This window comes from Rhea pennata, chromosome 5, assembly GCF_028389875.1.
Source record: "Rhea pennata isolate bPtePen1 chromosome 5, bPtePen1.pri, whole genome shotgun sequence".
Taxonomy (NCBI): domain Eukaryota; kingdom Metazoa; phylum Chordata; class Aves; order Rheiformes; family Rheidae; genus Rhea; species Rhea pennata.
The window spans coordinates 44,818,067-44,839,211 of record NC_084667.1 but is presented as its reverse complement, the minus strand read 5'-3'; the positions used below and the strand labels follow the sequence as shown (position 1 = coordinate 44,839,211).

At 41.2% G+C, this 21,145-nt stretch overlaps 1 protein-coding gene across 1 annotated transcript; it reads left to right on the top strand.

The window, feature by feature from the left end:
* The first annotated feature begins 2,710 nt into the window (after positions 1-2,710).
* On the top strand, positions 2,711-3,661 carry LOC134141447 (olfactory receptor 4S2-like). The gene has a single exon (XM_062577678.1). The coding sequence runs from the start codon at positions 2,726-2,728 to the stop codon at positions 3,659-3,661; it is 936 nt and encodes a 311-aa protein (XP_062433662.1). The 5' UTR covers positions 2,711-2,725.
* Positions 3,662-21,145: the final 17,484 nt, after the last annotated feature.

The window sequence follows — 21,145 nt, the reverse complement described above, 5'->3', positions numbered from 1 at the left end:
AAATGATTTTCTTCTCAGCCCTTTTTTCCGCTACTGGGATATGAAAGCATCATTCAGTACACCCAGGTCACATCATCCAAACAGCCTATTAAACCAGTTCTCACATAGACAGGAAACATCAAGATACACGTGTCACACAAAAGCAAGTAATAAAATAGATGGGATTGGATTATAGCCACCTCCTAAGCAATTTTTGGAAGCTTTCCAGAAGCCATTCTATGTTTTTTAAAGATTCTGTGCTCTAAGACATTCATACTAGGGAAGACAGAAGTTGAGGAGATAAGGTTGTACAGCTCTTACATAAAAAAATTAGATCTCTAAACACAGACAAGGTAAGTTTTGAAGCTTCTCTGACTTGTCTTTTAATTTGCTTTGCTTTGCTTTGATTTTCTTGCTTTTCTTTTCTCTTCCTTTTCCTTTCTTCTTGAACAAATGTAAAAATACAGAAAGAAACTTTTACTAAAGTTATCCAATATCTCTAGTTATCTTTGGCTATAACTGCCCAGATTAGATTACTTTGATGTTATTCTTTTGTTTCTCATAACCTGAGATTTTAGGGAAGAATGCATGCAATAAGGAGATGGTGTAATTTCTCACTCTTTTTGAGATGTTAAGAGTGCACATTAGATTTGTTTTATTTTTGCAGTCAATTGCCATTGATTGTTTAGGAATTTGCTGTCTGCTGTTATTTGGACATATAGTTTCCCCATATCATTTATCTCTTGGTCATTCCTTTCTGATTGCCTAAACATGGCACTGGAATTGCTGTGGTATGCTCCCAATCATGCTCTGGCTTTGATGGAGCCCAGCTATTTCTTTTCTGCTGGGTATTGGTCAGCCATAAAGTGTGTTCATTTCATCTTTGTCATTTTTTTTTTTTGAGAAATTTACTTCATTGCTCAGTAGAAGGAAGAGGGGTAGAAAAGATCACAACTTGGTAAAACTAGGAAGAAATTGATCTCACATTGTTCTTACTGATCCTTTTCCTTGTAGAAGCATCTGGAAAGGAATCATCCATGTAAATCTTACCAATCTTACCCTTTTGAAAAACTTTTATCTAGTGTAAGTACAACTGTAAGTACAGGAAAAGTCCCTAGCTTTCCCAACTTCCTCTCTATGCTATACTTTGTGGATTTGAAAGTAATCTTGGGTTTTCTAAATTTCAGTGTTTCCTGTGAATGCTTGATCACTTTTTGCCTGCACAAGAGTTTTTGATTATGCTGCAAGTTGAAGTAGTTGGTAGATAACTTGGATTAACTGAAACATTCCACAGATTTGTTCACAGATCACCAATACAAATGAGAAGAACTGGCTGTGATGCAATTCTGCAGGTCTTAAAATGGTGCATTTTAGCACCAGTTGATTGGAAATATTTTGATACTAAAAGGAACTCCATACAGTGGATGTTTTTATTAAAAGAGTGCCTGGTTTTAGTTGTCCTTAAACTCTCTGTGAAGAGTTTAATTTACTGGTTCCCAGACTACTTTGATCGAAGGAACTCTGGTGGTCTGGGTGCATAATGGCAGGCTAAAAAGTTGCATTCTTATTAAAGATGTAGACTACTCATTTATTAGTGACATGTAATACTCTACGGGTTACAGCTGGAAGTCCCATATTTATGCTGGAATGTGACCTTGTCTAGAATGAGAAACTATATGGATGTAGAAATGCTTCAGAAAAAAGAAACTCAGCCATAATATAAAACAGGTGGATGGCATTATGAAAAGCTCTGAGCTACTTTCAGAGAAAAAAAGGGGATTATTCTCTAAAGTTAACTTTAACCTGATGGTGCTAATTTGCTTAAGCTCCTCATAGTGAATGGAGAAAAAAGGGGTTCTACACAGGACCCTAATTTAGTCATTCTGAATCAGCCTATAGACAGACTTACACTGGCTATTGGAGGGGTTTAGTTAGATTAGCTTCATTAAGCTAAGTTAATCCTTGAAAGCATAACATAAAATGTATCAGAAATCAGTAGAAGGTAAAATCAGTACAGTGCTGGGCAGAAGATCTAACAAGATTCTTTCATTCTTCCTTTCTCTGATAGAAACAATACTGAGATTTAGAACAATGTCAAATACTAAATTGTCATATGCGTATTTTTTTCTCCATGATAGATAACCTTCCCAGAACTCATTTTTCAGCTTGTGCCATTTCATATTTCATATTTCAAAACATATATACACAAGAGTTTTTTCTCTGTGTTTGGTTACATTTCCCTTCTAAACAAGAATTCAAAGGTCATTTGCACTTGTATAACAAATCATCATTCTGAGAGATATTTCCAGGTATTCTTAAACACACTAATTTTACAAAGATTGCTGTCAGGGACTTTGTCTGCACTGAGGGCAAACATACTGCATTATCTGCTTATAGTGCCAAGGTGAACCTCTGGCCTTCTCCTTAATTCGTGGAAGTATATCAGCCATATAGTTAATCCTTCAAGATCCTGGAGGACCAGGATTAAGGAACATATCACAAAGTGCGCCTGTCTCTATGGTACCAAAGGCATGGCAGAAGTTTTGTACTCTGGAGAATTAAATATCTGTGAAAAAAAATCAATTATAGAAAATAAACACTTCATAAGCTTAACACTAATCCTATATTTTTCTTGGTTTCTTTTGATCTCTGATGTAGAACTCATTGTTAATAATGAAAAAATACTGATGAATCATGTATTTGTTTTCCTAGCTGCATATTGCGTGTTGCTACTCAGCTGATCAACATGGAGAATGTAAGCAGTGTGAAGGAATTCATTCTTCTGGGCCTTTCAAAAAACCAAGGGGTGCAGAAAATATGTTTTGTGGTGTTTTTGTTTTTCTACATGATTATTGTGGCAGGAAATTTGCTCATCATTATCAGTGTAGTTAGCAGCCAATGTCTGAACTCCCCCATGTATTTATTCCTCTGCTACCTGTCCGTTGTAGATATTTGCTACTCTTCTGTCACAGCTCCCAAAATGATTGCTGACTCCCTTGTTGAAAAGAAAACCATTTCCTTTGTGGGTTGCATAGCACAGCTATTCGGGGTACATTTCTTTGGCTGCACTGAGATCTTCATCCTCACAGTGATGGCTTATGATCACTACATTGCCATATGCAGACCCCTCCAGTACACTACCCTCATGACCAGGCGCGTGTGTGGCTGGATGGTGATCAGTTCATGGGTGGGGGGCTTTGTACACTCCATGGTGCAGACCTTCCTAACCATTAGGCTCCCTTTTTGTGGCCCCAACAAAATTGACCACTACTTCTGTGATATCCACCCCCTACTACAACTGGCCTGTACTGACACCTATGTTGTGGGCATCATTGTAGTTGCCAATAGTGGAATGATTGCTTTGAGCTGTTTCTTCATCCTGGTCATGTCCTACATTGTCATATTGTTTTCCTTGAAAAGGAAAACGTCCAAAGGGCAGTACAAAGCCCTCTCCACCTGTGGGTCCCACATTACTGTGGTGATTCTCTTCTTTGGGCCATGCACATTCACCTACATACGCCCATCCAGCAATCTCTCGGAGGACAAGAGGGTAGCGGTGTGTTACATTGTCATCACGCCCATGTTGAACCCACTAATCTACACACTGAGAAATGAGGAGGTGAAAACTGCCATGAGAAAACTGTGGAATAGAAAAGTCGGGAGTGAAAAGGATGAGGTATAGAACTGTGGTAACATTTCTTCAGGAACTGAGAAAATCAAATATCTCTCACTATAATTCAATTTTGGAAATTTTACTGAAAGCTCTCTTTTGAAGAAAAGCTTCTTTTTAGCTGTTGTTGTAATTAGGAAGACACTGAAAGCTCATATTTTGATTGGAATGATATTCTAAACTCTGTGACTACCAGGGATTCCCTTTTTGAATAGCACAGGCCCAGGACCGGGACTTCCAAGCACTATCAAAACACCAGCAAATAACTAAATGCTATCAAAAATATTAAAATGTGTTCCAGGTAGGACATCCCATTAGTCAGAGTGTAAACTCTCAATTAGACAAACTCCATCTGCTCTGTAATCTACTCAGCTAGGAAACAATGGCCCAAGCTGTCTGCAAGGCTATTGGTCACCTGCTGTTGGAATTGTACCAAAGGCTTCCCCTTCACTTTGGAATAAATGCTTTCTTATGAGTACAACATTGTCATATGCTGAATCCATAGGTTAGCAATTAAACTGCTGATATTAGATGCTGGTTGGGTCATTTGATGCAGATAATATGAGGAGAAGCTTCTCCCTTTCTCATTCCAGTGCAACTCTCTTCCTTTCTGTGGTAGTTCACCTATCACTAATGCTGTCCTTCCTAACCATCCCCTTTGCCCTTCATCTCTGCCTCAGATTTTGTATTTTAATGTTCAGACTGATACAGAATCAAAGATCCAAGTGAAAGATAAATTGCTCACCATGTTGCCACCAAAGAAAGCATTTGCGGGCACAATTTTATGTGTCAATGAAAAAGAAAAGAGCTATTCAGGAATAATTCCTGTGTGCAGGGTGACTCCTAGAGCAATAGGGCACATTTATAAGTCCAGGCAGAGGAAGAAGCATGTATTCCAAGGGAACAGCTGGAACAACTACTACTGCAAGAGGGAAGAGAAGAAATGTGAAGATGAAAGATTAAATCAGCTTAGAGCCAGTCAAAGCTGCCACAGGGAGATTAGTTACAGCAGCTAAGGTTCTCCACAAGCATAAAGTAGCCAAAAGGAGACATGGGACCCTGACTCCTACCTTGCCAGGAGGAAGACCGCAAGTCAGCTGAGGGAGGGAGGAAGAGGTACGTTTAATACACTCTGAAAGTAACTAAAGCACTTTTTTATTTCTCCCATTAGAATCATAGAATCAGCAAGGTTGGAATGGACCTCTGGAGATCATCTAGTCCAACCCTCTTGCTCAAGCAGGGTCACCTAGAGCATGTTAGACAGGGTTACAGCCAGGTGGGCCTTGAATATTTCCAGAGAAGGAGACTCCACAAACTCTCCGGGCAACCTGTGCCAGTGCTCTGTCACTCTCACAGGGAAGAAATTCCCCCTCACGTTCAGGCGGAACTTCCTGTGGTTCAATTTCTGCCCATTGCCTCTTGTCCTCTTGCGTGGCACTACTGAGAAGAATTTGTCCCCATCCCCTTGACACCCTCCCTTCAGGTACTTATAGACACTGATAAGATCCCTTCTCAGTCTTCTCTTCTCCAGGCTAAACAGGCCCAGCTCTCGCAGCCGTTCCTCAGAGGGCAGATGCTCCAGTCCTCTGATCATCTTCGTAGCCCTATGCTGGACTCTCTGCAGTAGTTCCACGTCTCTCTTGTACTGGGGAGCCCAGAACTGGACACAGGACTCAAGATGAGGCCTCCCCAGGGCTGAGTAGAGGGGCAGGATCACCTCCCTCAACTTGCTGGCAACACTCTTCCTAATGCACCCCAGGATACCATTGGCCTTCCTGGCCACAAGGGCACATTGCTGGCGCACAGTCAACTTGTCATCCACCAGCACTCCCAGGTCCTTCTCTGCAGAGCTACTTTCCAGCAGGTCAGCCCCCAGCTTGTACTGGTGCCTAGGGTTATTTCTCCCTAGGTGTAGGACTCCGCACTTGCCCTTGCTGAACCTCAGGAAGCTCCTCTCTGCCCAGCTCTCCAGCCTGTCCAGATCTCTCTGAATGGCAGCACAGCCCTCAGGTGTATCAGCCACTCCTCCCAGCTTGGTATCATCAGCAAACTTTCTGAGGAGGCACTCTGTCCCTTCATCCAGGTCATTGATGAAGAAGTTGAACAGGATGGGACCCAGTACTGAGCCCTGGGGGATGCCACCAGCCACAGGCCTCCAGCTAGACTCCACGCCACTGGTGACAATCCTCTGAGCTCCCCCTTTCAGCCAGTTCTTAATCCACCTCACTGTCCACTCATCTAACCCACACTTCCTGAGCTGATCTGTGAGGATGTTATGGGAGACAGTGTCCAAAGCCTTGCTGAAGTCGAGGTGGACAACATCCACTGCTTTTCCCTCATCTACCCAGCCAGTCATGTCACCATAGAAGGCTATCAGGTTGGTTAAGCAGGATTTCCCCGTGGTGAATCCATGCTGGCTACTCCTGACCACCTTCTTTTCCTCCATATATCTGGAGATGACATCCAGAATGAGCTGTTCCATCACCCTTCCAGGGATGGAGGTGAGGCTGACCAGCCTATAGTTGCCTGGGTCCTCCTTCTTGCCCTTTTTGAAGACTGGAGTGACATTGGCTTTCTTCCAGTCCTCAGGCACCTCTCTCGTTCTCCATGACTTTTCAAAGATGACGGAGAGTGGCCTGGCGACAACATCCACTAGCTCCCTCATTATGTTCCCTGTAAACACTTGCTTGCACTTCTGTTGTACCTTAACATGGCTTAAGTGTGATTCAAGACAAGAAGGTGTTCTCTGCACAGGAGAGTAGCAGATCTACAGACCAGACTCTGGAACAATGTAGGAGATGTTCTGGTTCCCCAAATGTCCTCTCCTCTATTCAGGGTATGGCAGAATGGGTTCCTATTTCACCTGCATGCACCAGGTACAATGCAGACGTTTCAGTGTCTTCTTCTCACTTTGGTGGGTTATGTAGATGGCAGCTAGTAGGAAGGAAATTGGAAAAGTCCTGATTCTCAAGGCTCACAGGGATAGTGTCCCTCAGACCTGGGCCAGCATGTCCCCCATGCAGCATTCACAGTCTGTGGCCACAGCTAAAGGTGGGATCACCCATACCTATTTGTAGCAGTCTCAATTCTTCACGCAGTGTAGGACAATTGTCTAGCTCAGCACTGTTGTCAACACAGAGGGATAGGTGCCTTTAGAGGTTTGTCTGTCTCATCCTATGTGAGATAGGTAGAAAGATGGGGCCCACGGACCCTCTTTATACTGCAACTGCTAAGGGGTTAAGGCACAGGGCCAGTTCAAGCTCAGGCTTATTATTTAAAAACTGTGGGTTTTTTAATGTTTTGGGGAAGAACCCCATGATTTTTCTGATTCCTCTTCTGGGTGCTAGATGCTAGCAGGCAACAGCAGGACCATAGCTTATGGAAGGTGTCAACAACAACAGCATTAAATTCCTCCGCATATAGGCCCAGATTTTTATCATAATTTAAAACTAGGACTAAACAGCTGCTTCTATATTTTGCATTGTCTGAATAAAAATATCTGGCAAGTAGTGAGGCCTAACCACAAACATTTTTAAAGTTTTGAAATAATTTCCTCTTTTACTTCTTGTTTCAAACTTGTACAGACCAGATGTCTAAGTGATAACAGTCATATAGCACAGTTATTCAAGCCGCAAACATGCAATGGTAAGAACAAGTTAATAAGAAATAAGAAAACATGTGAAATATTGGCTTAGAAGGGAAAAATATCTGACGTGTGAGAGACATCTTTACTCAAAAAATGTTTGACTGCAAAGATAATATGAATATAAAATCTTGCAAATGGTCAGCCATGACATTTGTTTTAAATAGAAATGTTTCCAAAATAAACACATAGCTACTACTATGCTATGGAAAGTAAGTAAGAAAGCAAGCAAACCCACACACAATGTAACATGGTCTAGATGATCACTTTCTGGAGTCGCCTTGTAGAGATTACTCTGATAGCTTTCCAAAATATATATTTTAGCTCCTCATCTACTAATTATTTCTGACAAAGAAAACTTCAGATGCCTCTAAGATTTCATTACTTCTGGTAATCTTGTGCTTCTGCTGTGCAATTTACTTTAAATATTTCTGCCACAACTTCTCCATTTTGAAAGAGAGAGTTGTTCATGCTTGTGGAAGTTGTTTTTGCAGAATGAGAGATGGAGATACACATTCAGGCTGTTTGTTTCATCATCTGTACTTTTCAGCACTGGCAGAGGTGTGAACTTCTCTCATAACACATAAGAAGCAACTTGGAGCTGAAAGGTTTTGAAGAAACTGTCTAAAGTGGACAGAGAAGATAATCAGAAGAGAATAGCAAGCAAACTGTTGGAGACTAGTAAATATAAATTATGTAAGTTTTCTGATATTGCTTCTTTGTTTTATTCAAGCATGACTATGAATTCCTGCCTTTGAAAATAAACATTATTGTTAAGTGACTTTTGCAAGGTAAATTTTATGAATTAGAAATAACTCAGTTACGGTTCTTCCACCCTTTAACTGCTGTCTTCTTTGCTTATTTTTCAATTATATGCCATTTGCAGAAATATCTGTCAAAAGGAAGTTTCTAGTGTTACAGAGTCAAGGAGTCAATAGATAATTGCAGCACTTCCTATGTACTCAGTCTTAAAACATCCCCTCTAGCTGTACATATTCTGGCAGCAATGGTCTCAACACACATGCTTTGGGTTTCTTCACACTGCTTTTCCTCCACACGTGGAATGGCGTGGAGATAGGGATGGAGACACGAATGAATATTTCCTTTGTTGCTAAAATTGGAGAGTAGAAGAGGCAGAGATCTCATGAGAAAGAACTAACTGACCTGTGATTGTGGAACCAGATTAAGATCCCAAAGGACTTGCCAGTATTGTAGACGTTGTTATGCAGCTCTTGACATCTATCTTTTCAATGTAGAAACTGAACACTAGTGATACTTGTGTACTGTACTAGAATGCAGCAAAAGTGAATACGAAGGTGTTGGTGAGTAAAGGAGATTCAGCAGTGGTGCGTTTATTACCCCAGTGTCATCGCAGGTGTATTTATGAGGGTTTCCATGCCTAGTCCAGAATAGGTGAGTGTATCCATGCTACGTGATACTTGATGGGAATGGTCTGTGTTGCAACTTTTGTATCTGTACCACCTGCTATTTGGTGAGAATAGTCTAGTGCTGTAACTTTTTAGTGCCTAGAACAATACTGCTGTGTTAAGCAGGATACAAACAAGTAACTAACAAGGTCATGGAAATCTGTGAAAAAGAACAGCGGTCGGTCACATATAGATTCTGTGGCTTCCAGCCACAGAATCACCATGAGAAGCAGTCAACATGAAGGTCAGAAGCTGAAGAGTAGTGAAATAGCGACCCCCAAAGTCAAATGTGGCCCCCGAAATAAGTCTGCACGCGTGCGCAGTATCATAGCCCGGGTATGCAACCGGGGCGGAGTTGGGCTAGACTCCCTGCACTTGCTGGCCCCAGGTGCCAGGACTCCCACCTACCGCAAGTAATCATAAATGCCGGAGTTTTCCGAAGGAGGGTGAGGCTGCTACACAACAGAGGACCACGTTGCCTCCTTGGGGGCGCCGGAAAAGATTGTGCCTCCCGACTCTCCCTCTCACCATGCAGACAATCGGGACAAGCATTGAGGTGGTCCTTCTCGAGATTACCATCGGGTCAGTCTGTTTGTAAGTATCTACTAATAAACTTCTTGCTACTGAAGAGTGTTTGTGTGTGTGTGTGTGTGTGAGTTTGTGCTGGCTGGCCAAACCGGATGTTTGGCCCCTGGGAATCTAACTAGAACAGTGAGTATACAAAAACTTTACTAACCTATCATGCATTAATGCAGTTTATATCTCCAGTATTCACCCAGGTACTGTAGGAAAGGTGATCTGAGGAAATATAAGCCAGCTCTTTCTGAGACTGAGGTCTCAACCCAGAAACGCATGAGCAATAATTGGAACCAATCCACATAAGAAGTAATCCAGTGATGCACATATAGGACAATGACTCTGCTGCTTCAGGTTTCCTGGCATCCCTTGGACAAGGTCTGATTTCTTAAAGCCATCTTAAAGACAATTGCCCCTAAAGGCACATCTCTGCTAAACAGACATGAAGTAGGTGTCTGCTTTACCTCCTCCATAATGATCTACACTGATATTTGAAGTGATGTTTATTAGCCAACTGCCTTGTGTTATGATATGAATATTGACATTTGCACAAAAATGCATGGACTTTCTACCATAGTTAGAGAGCAATAGTAAGGGCTAATTCTGTTGAATTCCTTCAGAGGGTTGAAAAGAAGGTACATCCACTGTTTGAGCAGAATTCCTTAGGGGATGTGTTGAGATTCAAACTGTAACATGCACTGTCCTTTTCAGTCAGTTTTTATTTCCAAACAACACTATAAAAGTGGATGTTTTGGGAACCTAGTAACCAGTCTTCCTTTTTTAAAATGGGCAAAGATCAGAAATACGATTTTTGAGGATATTTCGACCAACTCACTCAAATAAATAAATGGAGGTTGCTATTACACACTTCAGTAACACATTCTGAGTAAGATATCAGCTGTTATTCCTTAAGAGAAGCATTGATTTTGAAAGGAAACTTTCCCCAAAAGACATCAAAGGGAATATACTAGTTTTTAACATACCAGTGTTATGGATATGCACTGATAAAATTGTGCTTCTAATGACATTGCAGGTTGCTTTATTCTGTGCTTGAGGTCTGGTCCTAGAATTGGGAAGATTGGAAGGGACCTCTGGAGATCATCTAGTCCAACCCTCTTGCTCAAGCAGGGTCACCTAGAGCATGTTAGACAGGGTTACAGCCAGGTGGGCCTTGAATATTTCCAGAGAAGGAGACTCCACAAACTCTCCGGGCAACCTGTGCCAGTGCTCTGTCACTCTCACAGGGAAGAAATTCCCCCTCACGTTCAGGCGGAACTTCCTGTGGTTCAATTTCTGCCCATTGCCTCTTGTCCTCTTGCGTGGCACTACTGAGAAGAATTTGTCCCCATCCCCTTGACACCCTCCCTTCAGGTACTTATAGACACTGATAAGATCCCCCCCTCAGTCTTCTTTTCTCCAGGCTAAACAGGCCCAGCTCTCGCAGCCGTTCCTCAGAGGGCAGATGCTCCAGTCCTCTGATCATCTTCGTAGCCCTATGCTGGACTCTCTGCAGTAGTTCCACGTCTCTCTTGTACTGGGGAGCCCAGAACTGGATGCAGGACTCAAGATGAGGCCTCCCCAGGGCTGAGTAGAGGGGCAGGATCACCTCCCTCAACTTGCTGGCAACACTCTTCCTAACGCACCCCAGGATACCATTGGCCTTCCTGGCCACAAGGGCACATTGCTGGCGCACAGTCAACTTGTCATCCACCAGCACTCCCAGGTCCTTCTCTGCAGAGCTACTTTCCAGCAGGTCAGCCCCCAGCTTGTACTGGTGCCTAGGGTTATTTCTCCCTAGGTGTAGGACTCCGCACTTGCCCTTGCTGAACCTCAGGAAGCTCCTCTCTGCCCAGCTCTCCAGCCTGTCCAGATCTCTCTGAATGGCAGCACAGCCCTCAGGTGTATCAGCCACTCCTCCCAGCTTGGTATCATCAGCAAACTTTCTGAGGAGGCACTCTGTCCCTTCATCCAGGTCATTGATGAAGAAGTTGAACAGGATGGGACCCAGTACTGAGCCCTGGGGGATGCCACCAGCCACAGGCCTCCAGCTAGACTCCACGCCACTGGTGACAATCCTCTGAGCTCTGCCTTTCAGCCAGTTCTTAATCCACCTCACTGTCCACTCATCTAACCCACACTTCCTGAGCTGATCTGTGAGGATGTTATGGGAGACAGTGTCCAAAGCCTTGCTGAAGTCGAGGTGGACAACATCCACTGCTCTTCCCTCATCTACCCAGCCAGTCATGTCACCATAGAAGGCTATCAGGTTGGTTAAGCAGGATTTCCCCGTGGTGAATCCATGCTGGCTACTCCTGACCACCTTCTTTTCCTCCATATATCTGGAGATGACATCCAGAATGAGCTGTTCCATCACCCTTCCAGGGATGGAGGTGAGGCTGACCAGCCTATAGTTGCCTGGGTCCTCCTTCTTGCCCTTTTTGAAGACTGGAGTGACATTGGCTTTCTTCCAGTCCTCAGGCACCTCTCTCGTTCTCCATGACTTTTCAAAGATGACGGAGAGTGGCCTGGCGACAACATCCACTAGCTCCCTCAGTACCCGTGGCTGCATCCCATCAGGACCCATGGATTTATGGACATCAAGTTTGCCTAGAACATCTCTAATCCTATCCTCCTCAACCAAAGGAAAGACTTCCTTTCTCCAGACTTTCTCCCTTGTCACCAGGGTCTGGGATTCTTGAGGGCTGCTCTTAGCAGTGAAGACTGAAGCAAAGAAGATATTCAGTAATTCTGTCTTTTCTGCATCCCTTGTCACCAGGGCCCATGCCCCATTCAGTAGCGGGCCCACATTTTCCCCAGTCCTCCTCTTGTTACTGATGTATTTGAAGAAGCCCTTCTTGTTGTCCTTAATGTCCCTTGCAAGACTCAATTCCAACTGGGCCTTAGCCTTCCTCGCAGCATCTCTACATACTCTGACTGTATGCCTATAGTTCTCCCAAACAGCCTGTACCCTCCTCTGCATTCTGTGTACTTTCTTCTTCTGTCTGAGTTTTGCCAGGAGCTCCTTGCTCACCCATGTAGGTCTCCTGCCCCCTTTGCTGGACTTCTTACTCATAGGGATGCACCGCTCTTGAACTTGGAGGAAGTGATGTTCAAATACTAGCCAGCTCTCCTGGACCCCCCTTCCTTCTAGGGCATTAACCCATGAGATTCCTCCAAGTAGGTCTCTGAAGAGCCCAAAATCTGCTCTCCTGAAGTCCAGGGTTGCAATCCTGTTTGTTGCCTTACCTCTTTCCTGCAGGATCCAGAACTCCACCATCTCATGATCACTGCAGCCAAGGCTGACCCCAAACTTCACATCTCCAATCAGTCCCTCTCTCTTGGTTAGGACAAGATCCAGCAGGATGCCCTTCCTCGTAGGCTCCTTCACCATCTGTGACAAGAAGTTATCATCGATGCATTGCAGGAGCCTCCTGGACTGCTTGTGCCTTGCTGTGTAGTCCTTCAAGCAGATGTCAGGGTGGTTGAAGTCCCCCATGAGACTGGGCCTGTGATCGTGAGGCTACTTCCAGCTGTCTATGGAAGGCGTTATTGACTTCCTCTTCCTGGTCAGGTGGCCTGTAGTAGACACACACAACAGTGTCCCTCATTTTAGCTTGCCCTTTAATCCTTACCTATAAGTAGGTAATACCTATAAGCCTGCCCTTTAATCTTTACCTGTAAGGTCTCGACTAGCTCCTCCTCCATCCCCAGGTACAGCTCGATGCATTCTAGTTGCTCTTTTACATAAAGAGCAACTCTACCACCTCGCCTTCCTGGCCTGTCTTTCTTAACAAGCACGTAGCCATCCATGACAGCATTCCAGTCATGCGAGCTATCCCACCCTGTCTCCGTAATCGCAATGAGATCATGGCTCTGCAACCACACACAGATATCTAGTTCCTCCTGTTTGTTCCCCATGCTGCACGCATTGGTGTACAGGTGTTTCAGAGAGGTAGTCATACATGTAAGTTTCCCAGGAAGGGTTTAAGGGGGTCCCCCATAGCCATGTCCCAAACACACATCCCCAGCTGCATGCACCCGTTGGAGGCCCCCCAACCTGTGTTGTGCTTTATTGACTACCCTACTACTGCAAAACAACTTAAATATTAAATGTGATATTCCAACAGTCAACTTACAGCTTCAAAAGTCTTTCTTCAGAAAAATTACTCTCTATGCAGTTTAATGTCTGAGAATTAGATCTCCTGCAACACATCAGGCCTTAACTAGGAGTTTCAGCAGATACCTTGAAATGAAGAATCTTTCTGTGGGATTAATTTCCCTTATCATTTGTTAGGGATCTAGTCAACATCTATTCCAGACTTCCCCTATAGACAAAGGAAGCAATATCACCTTTAAAGGACAATTCATTCCATCTTAAGATAAACGCGATAAGCAGAATGGATTATCCTGTAAGGGGGTCTTTGTTGTCATTGATTATAGGATATGCTCATTTAATTTCCTGTCCTTAGTACTCTTTACTAGTGAAACTGATGACGTAAGTATCCTACCAAATTCAATGAATCCTGGTCATGTCTGTCCCTATCAACTCTCCAGAAAGCCCAAGTACCTAAGATTTAGATGATTAATTTCCAGATAACCATAGCAAAAGAAGAGTAATTTCATCTGGAATGGGTAATTCCCTAGCCTAAGGGACAAAGTAAGAAATAAGAAGTACAAAATAGCTGTACAATAATTGCATGGTGGAAAGAAAGCCTCAGCATCCTCAAACTCACCACTGCTACTATTACTGACTCTCTTTCTTCTCTCCTTGGTATCTCTATCTGCTTTTTGCACCTGAATTTGACAGCCAGATTTCAAGAGTGAGGAATAAGACCAACTGAACAATATTAACAAAGCTTTAGACTACAAACTTCAATATAAATTCTTTTAATAATAATAAGACCATATTAATGTAAATAGCAGTACAGTTTAAGATATCAAAGTAATCAGTTCTGCTTTCTGATTCTGAAGAGCTACAGTACAACTCTGTGAGGTTTAAGTATTAAGTATGCAATCTGAATATGAATCCACCTCTGTTATTAATTATGATCAAACTTGATAATTCTTCCTATAACTAAAATACACATTCCTTATACACAATTGGCTGTTTTCTTCCACAGAAGACTCCTTTTGTATCTAATAACACATCTACTCTTGGACTAACATCTTTCATTAGATAACCTCTTTGTCTCATGGACCATCTAGTTTCAAGCAGCCTGCTCATCTGTGGACCACATATATTCCTGTGATAACCCATTCATCTGTGGACCATCTAGTCTCAGATTATGTGTTCATCCATCAGGGTATATTTTTCTTCAAATGCAGATTAAAATTCTTCAAGTAGTTAATCACTGGTGATTTGCTTATAGTTCTAGTGCCTCTGGCTTAACATTGCCTTTGCACTTTCAAGGCCTCTATCATCATCCTGTGCTTGTATTTCTGTTATAGTGTTGTTTTTCTTGAAGACCTTTCCATCTGTGGTTTTCTGATAGCCCAATTAATATTTTATTAGTACAACCTAATCACACATATACTTTTCTTCTAAGATCATTGAATAATTAACTCTTCTGAAGAAAAGAAAAATAATGGCCTATTAGAAGATGCTGACATAGATATAATTCTTTAGTAACAGTTTGCCATTAACCTTTCTCTAGTCTTGCAATATCATTGGACACTTATTGAAATTACTTTATGATAACACAATGAAGAAAGGCTTTCTGGGAAGCTGAGGAGCCTTTGAAACATGTGAGTGGAGACCCTTCCCCTGATTCTGGCATGAGTTTAAGGACATCTCTATCTGCCAGAAAAACTAGCTTATTTGTGCTACTTTGAGGGTTTAGAGGTTGTTTGACAAACTGCTGGACTTCAGAGCAGAAAGTTGAATTGAGTTATTCAGCTGAAGACTTATTTGCTCTGACTGTCCCTAGCAGAGAAAGTCATCAGTGGGGCTTAGACAGGCAAAAATGTCACAGGCAATCCAGCCTTAGTTAAACTGTACTTATAGTGGCTGCTGGTGTTGTGGAGTGGGGGCAACTCCTGGGACAATGAATACACAGTGCCATGCGTAAGAAGATGAGTGAGGGAAGCTAGTCTGTTTCAGCTGCACCATGAGGTCTGCAGTGTATAGCACTGGACTGAGTCCTGTTCCAGATTGGATTAGACTGGCAGTGTAATGGATTCCTGAGTTCTCATCTAGACTATGTGAAAGCTGTGGTGTTCAAGAGATAGCTGGGTTAAGACTGGATCAACAAGTATTGCTTGTCTGGGTTAGTTACTATTCTTTCATTTAGTCCTCTCTCACAATTTAGCCAGAAATATCTGAAACCTCCGTGGTATTATAGGAAGAATGAAAACGTTTGCTTTCATGAAATTTGTACTTCTAGATCCTGCTAGAGTTGCTCTGGGAACTGACTGTTTATTTTTTAATAACGTCTGTCAGTCTCAGTGATAAATCTATGAATATGGAATAGTGGAACATATTTCTTCCTCATATAGTACATTTACACATAAAAGGGCTTAAGTGGTTCAGGATGTGAAAAATGTGTGTGATGTGTGTGTGCTATGAGTGATGACCCCCAGTGAGAGGGAGTGTAGCTTTTTATGGGATCTTTAGTTGCAATATTCATAAGAATAGGCAAAATGGTTTTACATCCATTTGTCTAATAACTCTGTGCATTGAGGCAGTGTTACAGCAGGTTCAGTTTCTTTCTCTGTGCTACTTTCATGGACAAAGCAACAAAGAATGAAGTCCTTCTCTGCTGAAGCCAGTGGCTTTTTGTTCTCCAAGAGCCAGCTCCCTGAGTCAGATGTAATGTGATCCAAAATCAGAACTCAGGGTTGGATTAAATTTCATTAACATAGACTTGAAATAATTCCATATATCTGAGCTTGTCACTCAACATTATTACTGTAATTCATAGATGTAAATATATACCTTTCAAGGTAGTCAGAGATAGGTGTGATATAACTCTCTTCAGAAACTATGGAGGCAAACAGACTTTTATTTGCCTTCATGAGCTATAGAAAGAGCCTAGAAGTTTGGTTTATGCTTTGGCAGCTAATTTACAGAAGTCTAAACTTCAGTAAGATGAATTCCAGTCTTAACATTTGTAAAGAATTCTTCTGTGTGCACATTTTTAGCCTACGATGAATGCAAATTGATTCAAGGATATTCACATGCAATAAAGGAGGGTAGGCTGTCTGTCACTCTGGACTGCCTGCTGTGTGGTAGCTCTGTTTTTGTATTGAAGACTGGAGTCTCTCACATCACTAATACTATAAACATTTTAAGGTGTCTGATGAACATGAACTGGTTTTACTAAAAAGTTAATGATCACCTTCAGACTATGAGTCAGGAAAAAAGACTACAAGGATGTATGAGATAAGGAAGTGGAAACAGAACATGGAAGTGATACTGCTGAAATGGTGCTAGTTAGCAACAGTTTAAAACAAAGCTGGGATATCTTCAAGGCATCAAACTTGAAAGTTAAAAATTAGGTGAAACTAACTGCCTTCAAAATTGTCACAATTATACTTTCTCACATTAAAGCTGTAGCTCTTGCTATTACAGAAAAGTTTTTAATACTAAAGTTATTTCTTTCTTTACTTCTGCATTCACTTTTCTCCTGCTTTTATTGCATAATGAGCAATTATTTCAGAGCAAATTCATTCACAAACAATTGTACTCATGATTTCATTTGTTAAGCACTTGTTGCAACTACTTTGGAGGTTTTATTGGCTGACAATTTCCTCCATGTAACAGTCTGTTCCTCATTTACCTCCTTGGTCCTTAAACTGTAGATTGTGGGGCTTACCATTGCAAAAAACATAGATATCACCTAGTCTTTGTCAGGCAAGGAGTGAGACCTGTGGGATGTGTAGCTAGAGTGCCAAAGAATATGGCAAAAACTATCAAGTGGGATGCACAGATGGAGAAGGCTTTGTGCCTTCCCTTGCTGGAGTGACACCTCAGGATGGCAGAGATGATGTGGATGTGGGAAATGCATACCTCCAGTATGGCAAAGACATCATCTAAGGTGTAAAATGCAGTGAGGATGATCTTGTTAACCCCAATGTCAGAGCAGGAGAGGTTCAGTAGGGGTAACACACCACAGAAGTGACTCGTGATGCTGAAATGGCAGAAAGACACCCAAAAGGCACAGCTGATGTGTATCATAGAGATTAGAAACTCAAAAATGTAAGAACCAAGCTACAGCTGGATGCTGAGACTTCATAACATATCAGCTTTGTACAGCAGTGGTTTACAGATGGTTTACATCATGGCTAGAAGGAAACATTCATTGATGCAAAATGCATAGAACCAATACGTCTGAGTATCACAACCACCAAATGAAACAGTCTCTGCTAAGAGACTGACTACTGTCCTGGTGATAATGACTGAGTAGCAGAGATCTAAGACTGCCAAATGGCTAAGGCATTTGGGAGGGTAGTTTTAGGAAACAATCCTTGTTAATGTGATCTAGCCCAGATTTCCAACTACAGTTATCAGGTAAATAATTAAAAGCATTACAATGAGAGTGGGCAGTATTTCTGCCTTGTTAATTAGATCTAGGAAGATGAACTCAGTTACTGAGGTGTAGTTTTCTGCCATTTTGCTCAGATATTTGTTTGCATTAGGTAAGCAATCTTGACTTGATACACTCTGGAAAACCACTGGCAAAAACTGATCATGATCATATGCTTCCACTAGCGGTGAACAGTATACTTCTTTTGGTCAATGAGGACAAAACTGATTTCGTCCAAAATAGTCTCAGATAGATCTTAAAGAGTTAGTAACAGTTCCTAGTTCTTTGAATTCTTAAATGAAAGTTACATATGCTAATGAGCCTCTCAATTACTACTATTTTTAGAGTCTGAGGGCATTAATAGGCCTTAATGGGCCTGATCATCCACTTGCACCTCCTGCTCATGGGCCCAGGAGCCCCATTTAAGCTCAACTCTGAACCTTCAATTACTGTCTGAGCTACAATGGAGAAGCACTGATCTCCAGCTCAGCTAGACCCACAGTCTCCATTGCTCTGAACCCTCACCCATGAACTGACTTCCTAGCTTGACTCTGGACCTACCTGGTCATTTTGGACCTGTCCAGCAGTTACTGGACTGTATCTGTCCCTGGTTACCCTCACGCCTGATCCTGACTCTGACCCACAGATTGACTTCTCACCTTGACCTCATATCTGCTTCATCACCATGAACTCTTTCGATGATCTTGGTTGAATTCAGTTACTGTCTCTGGGTCTTCTCTGCTCACTTTTCTCAGGGGCAGAGAGACAGGCCCTGGCTGTACCCTCCTGAAATTATCATTCTAAATATCCTGAATAGGGAAAAGGAAGAAAAAAATGGGTACTTTTATGGCATGACTCATCTCATCACGTAGCAGATGTCTAAGATATTCAGATGAACCATTCTATTAAAATATCTGTTACTTCCTTTTATTTTTCTTTCTATTGAGAAGAAACTAAGATGGAAGACAGAAATGAAGGCATGCTTAAAGGTGTATCGCTAGCTGAGGTGAATTCCATAAGCAGGCATATGTATGTAGAACTACTCAAAATTTATTACAAATTTATCAAATATTCCTTCACTGCTATAACTGTGCTACTAATAATTTTTTATTCAGAAAAAGATACTAAAGTCTACTGATTTGATTCCAACTATTTCCAGTCAACTTTATAGCATTCTACTAGATAAAGATCTGGTAGAAAACATTCTTTGATTAATTCTGCTCATTTCTGCACCAAAGCTCAATTCACACTTGTAACAAACTGACTGTCTGACTAGTAGGTAAATGGACTTGTGAATTCATGAGTTGACTTTTGAAGGTGTGCAGGATATATATATACAAAGTTACCTGTGAAAACAGAAATGGATGATCAGCTTCTTAAATAAGGAAAATAAGGGGATTATAATAAGGGGAAAATAAGACTTAAAAACACATTTATCTTCATGGAATTAAAATGATATTCCATATTAGATGTCACAGAATCACAGAATTACAGAATTGGTAAGGATGGAAGGGACCTCTGGAGATCATCTAGTCCAACCTCCCTGCTCAAGCAGGGAATGTCAATTGCACTTAAACTCCAGGACTATGAAAAGACTTGAATTCATCTTTATTTTCACTTATTATGTCTTTATTAAACCAAAAGTAAGTAACTGCAATTTCTTTGATATGAGAATACATCACTAAAATCTTCTACTGCTATATCAATTATATTAATAAATTGGACATACAAGCCACAAAGTATGAATATAAAAATGAGGCTATTCTACAATTCCTCGATTGTAACATTCTAGTTCCACATTGTCCTGATATGATATTTTGCTAAATTTAAGTCTAGTTTTAAAAATAAACAGACTTTATCTCTATTTTTTTCTGTTTTGTATAACAGAAATGGTGTATTTCCAAAATGTTGAAAATATTTGGATTTATTCCAGTCTTAGTAGTACCCAGCACTACAAAAAATAAGGAGATCTGAAAGGCTTTCATCAGATTAATGGTGGAGTTTCTATACGTATGCATAGACATTCTGGAGATCAAGGGTCTATAAGGAAATCCAGTAAATAATCCAATCATTACTAAAAAGTGACTTGTAAGCAATTACATAGCAGCTTATGCTTGGATTATACAAGAACTTCTGAAATGAACACAGAGGTTATTTTCCAATTCAGAACTGAGAAGCAGCTCTGCCTGTGTTGAAATCCAACGTTATAGCAGAATTAAGCAATGGGTATAAGAAAATGAATGGCCACCCTTCATAACTTCATAGAGATGGAAAGTAGATCTTTTGACCACTAATTTCTAAGGCCAGGAAAACATAAATTTCATGCTAACCAGTATAACTAGTGAATTCCCTCCTAAGCAATGTAAGAGTAAGTAGAAGAAAATTACTTTTGTTTTTTTAATTTGATCTTAGTATTATATTATGGCTCCAATATCTTTCTCAGTTTCAATATTTCAAGATACATGAGAAAGTAACCAGGTTATAATAGCATTCAATAACTTGGATTCCCCAATCTGAAGGACAAGATGTGAGTATTTGCTGTCTGCACTTTGGCTATGATGTAAGACATATGATCTCAAAAGTAATCTACTTCTCAAAAGCTGTTCAGCTCATGTTTTCATTGTTTACAAAGAAGATGCACGGATGCCAGAGTAAATCTATTCTCTGAAAAGATGAATAGTGCCCAAGAAATGCCTTTTTCTACCTTAAAGGAAGATTAGATCAATGAGGTCAGATGGACCCAAATCTACTGCAGATATTTAAATCTGGGTAAGATAAATCAATGTGCTCCCCTGTAACTGGAATAGCCTTGGACAGCCTTTTGCTCAAGCTTATGACTCGATGAATAGTCAACTATTTGAAAAGAGTGTGTCTGATTTTTTTGCTACAACATTCAGATATGATACCATGCAATGATGTTCAGTATAATACAAGATAATACATTAAAACAAGTAGCAGCTGTAAACAGTAAGTATCAACTATTTGCAAAATATAAGCTCTCCAAATGATGTATATATATAACTGATAATATTATCAATAAACGTTGAAAAAATGAAAACTTTTTCAACAGTCTTACCAATTTAGGTCATCACTTTCAAACAAATGTATCCGGTCCAAAAATGTTCTCAGCTCTGGCATGCTATGACCATACTTTGCCACCAGATGGCGAAGACACACGTGTGAGTGTATAAAAATGCATATACGCTGGTGTTGATGTTTTTAGATAACATGGCTAGTTTATTTGTTGGATTTTCTTTAGCCATATTAGAGCACTATTTTAAAAAGCTTATTTGAAAATTGTCATAATTCTCCTGCACAAGTTAAT